We start from the raw sequence: 2,232 nt of genomic DNA, 5'->3' as shown, positions 1-2,232 counted from the left end.
CCTTTTTCTCCTCCTGCTTCTCCTTCTCGTCCGGGCAGCTCTCCTGGCTCGAAGAGTCACTTTTAAAGTCCGATTTTCCGTCCTGCTGCGCGGCCGGCAGAGGAGCTTTCTGCTCGGCTTCGTCCGCGCCGCCGGGCCGGTGGTGATTCTGGTGGTGGTGGTTCTGGTGGTGATGCTGGTTCTGGTGGTTGTTGTTGTCGCTTTGCACGGCCTCGGGCACCAAACTGTTTATGCTGAACGACGACTTAGGAATCATTTTCACCTCTTTGCGCTCTCCCATATCCAACATCACCGGGCAATGAGGGGGGAAAATGGCAACGAGCAAAAGCGACGAGCACAGCTGGGTTTCAATCTGTCCTGTCTCTGCCTGCGAACCAGGACGGGAAGGAAGGAAGGGGGGATAGATAGGAAGAAAGAAAGTATAGCCCAACAAACTATCTCATGTTCAGTTTGGGGAGAAAAGAGGAAACACACACACACACAACACACATGTACACACACATCGATAGGAGACAGATAGCTGCAATTAATTAGGGAGCCACAGCCACTAAAGCAAGTGAAAAACATTGGTTGGACCTTTCCAGTCCTCAGCCAACCAGGGGAACATTAGTATTAAATATTAAGGCGTCCTCTGCGCTTTCAGCCAATCATGACGCACAGGGAAACACACACATCCACCAATGCCGTGCACGCTGCAAAAAGTGCCCACGACGACGACGACGAGCCCTTTCACGGCTTCATGAGGCTTAAAAATATTTATTTGCTCAAAATAAACCTGGACATCTGACAGCGTGAGTCGAATTTTTATTGTCTCCGACGTGAAGCGTTTGTTTTGGGCTTTTGTTGAACTGTTGCATCTTTATTAAAACTAGAGGCGCCATCTAATCTTTTAGTCCAATTCTAAAATACAAACACTTCGTTTGTGCAAAAATGAACGTTGTGGGGAAAGATCATTCATTTCTAAGCCAGTCTTGGATTTTTATTTCTGACATGAGTTGATGGAAAGCAGACAATCAGAACGTCTGACGCCCAAACGACTCTCCAACACGGACACTTTTTGCAGCGTACAAAACACACTCACCCTGATCAACACTCGCCTGCCTTCCCCTCATCCCTCCCCTCTCTCATTCCCTCCCCCACCTAAACTAAAACCGTGGCTGGAAAACACACACCGTGTATGCGTACACCCAAATCCCCGCCGCTGCTCATATTTACACTCCTCTGATTCAAATATTTCCCCTTCGGCGTCTCCAAAACTGTTTACATTCCGAGCCGGAGGGAAAATAAACAGGGGAGAGGGGATCCGGAGGACACGGTCAGGACGCGCGGACGTGATCTGTGTGTCACACTGAAACGCGCAGAGAGGCCACGGTCTGTTTCTCCTAAGCCCATTCTTCGTGCGTAAACTGCGCGTAAAATGTGCGCCGGGGAGGCGTAAACACGGTGTCATATCAGCGCGCAGCTTCCAGGAACGTTTGTTTAGTCAGTTTCCTCCCGAAGGCTTCATGTTGGAGGAGAATTTAACATCAAGCCCTGATCAGCACAAAGTGAAGCGAAGGCGGAGGCAGGCTCAGTGAACCAGGGATAAAGAGTGGAGCAGGAGGCGCCGGAGGACACGGGCGGAACTTTTTCAAACTAAAGATTAAACCCAACACGTGTTTCCGGACGTTTAGTATTACGGTATTAATTATAGCCAGAGAAATATTCTTCTACTATGTGGAGAAAGGATAAATCCAACTTGTTCTCTAACAGGATTTATTTCCTTTTTTTAGAACTTTCAACTTAATCTTTATATAATCCAAACACTGGTGTTAATAACCATCATCAACCAGTAACCTCCAGCACTTACTGCTACTAAAACTACTACAACAAGTGAACAACTGCACATTTAGTTTGGCTCTTTCACCAACGTGTAGCGCGTCTGTATCAAATAACCACATGACAGGAATAGTTCTGAAACTGCTGGTTAGAGCCACTGATACTGCAACAGTATTATTACTGCAGTACTAGTAGCAGTAGCTGAATCCACGTGCTACTGTATTTGTTCTAATATTCTGAGGTATCTTTTGATAGGACTCATATTGTTGCTCCAGCTACAATGTAAATACACAGACTACCTCCTGATGTTTCTGCTCTTCTACTACACAAGCTGGCAGATATTTGGACCGTTAGGAATATTTGGTGAAAAATAAAGTTCATCATGCAAATATAAGCAGATACTACTGTTACTGC

The 2,232-nt window shown here is 46.5% G+C and overlaps 1 protein-coding gene across 1 annotated transcript in view; it reads right to left on the bottom strand.

Annotated features, from left to right (window-relative positions):
- Nucleotides 1–1,674, bottom strand: part of foxg1a (forkhead box G1a) — a 7,440-nt gene extending 5,766 nt beyond the window's left edge. The window contains 1 exon segment of the mRNA XM_020611567.1: nucleotides 2–1,674. Within this exon segment, the coding sequence (XP_020467223.1) occupies nucleotides 2–289 (288 nt within the window). The 5' untranslated portion in view covers nucleotides 290–1,674.
- Between the last annotated feature and the right edge of the window lie 558 nt (nucleotides 1,675–2,232).

The sequence above is a fragment of the Monopterus albus genome, unplaced genomic scaffold, assembly GCF_001952655.1.
Source record: "Monopterus albus unplaced genomic scaffold, M_albus_1.0 scaffold115.1, whole genome shotgun sequence".
NCBI lineage: Eukaryota > Metazoa > Chordata > Actinopteri > Synbranchiformes > Synbranchidae > Monopterus > Monopterus albus.
The sequence above is the reverse complement of the archived record's forward strand: the minus strand, read 5'-3'. Positions and strand labels throughout refer to the sequence as shown.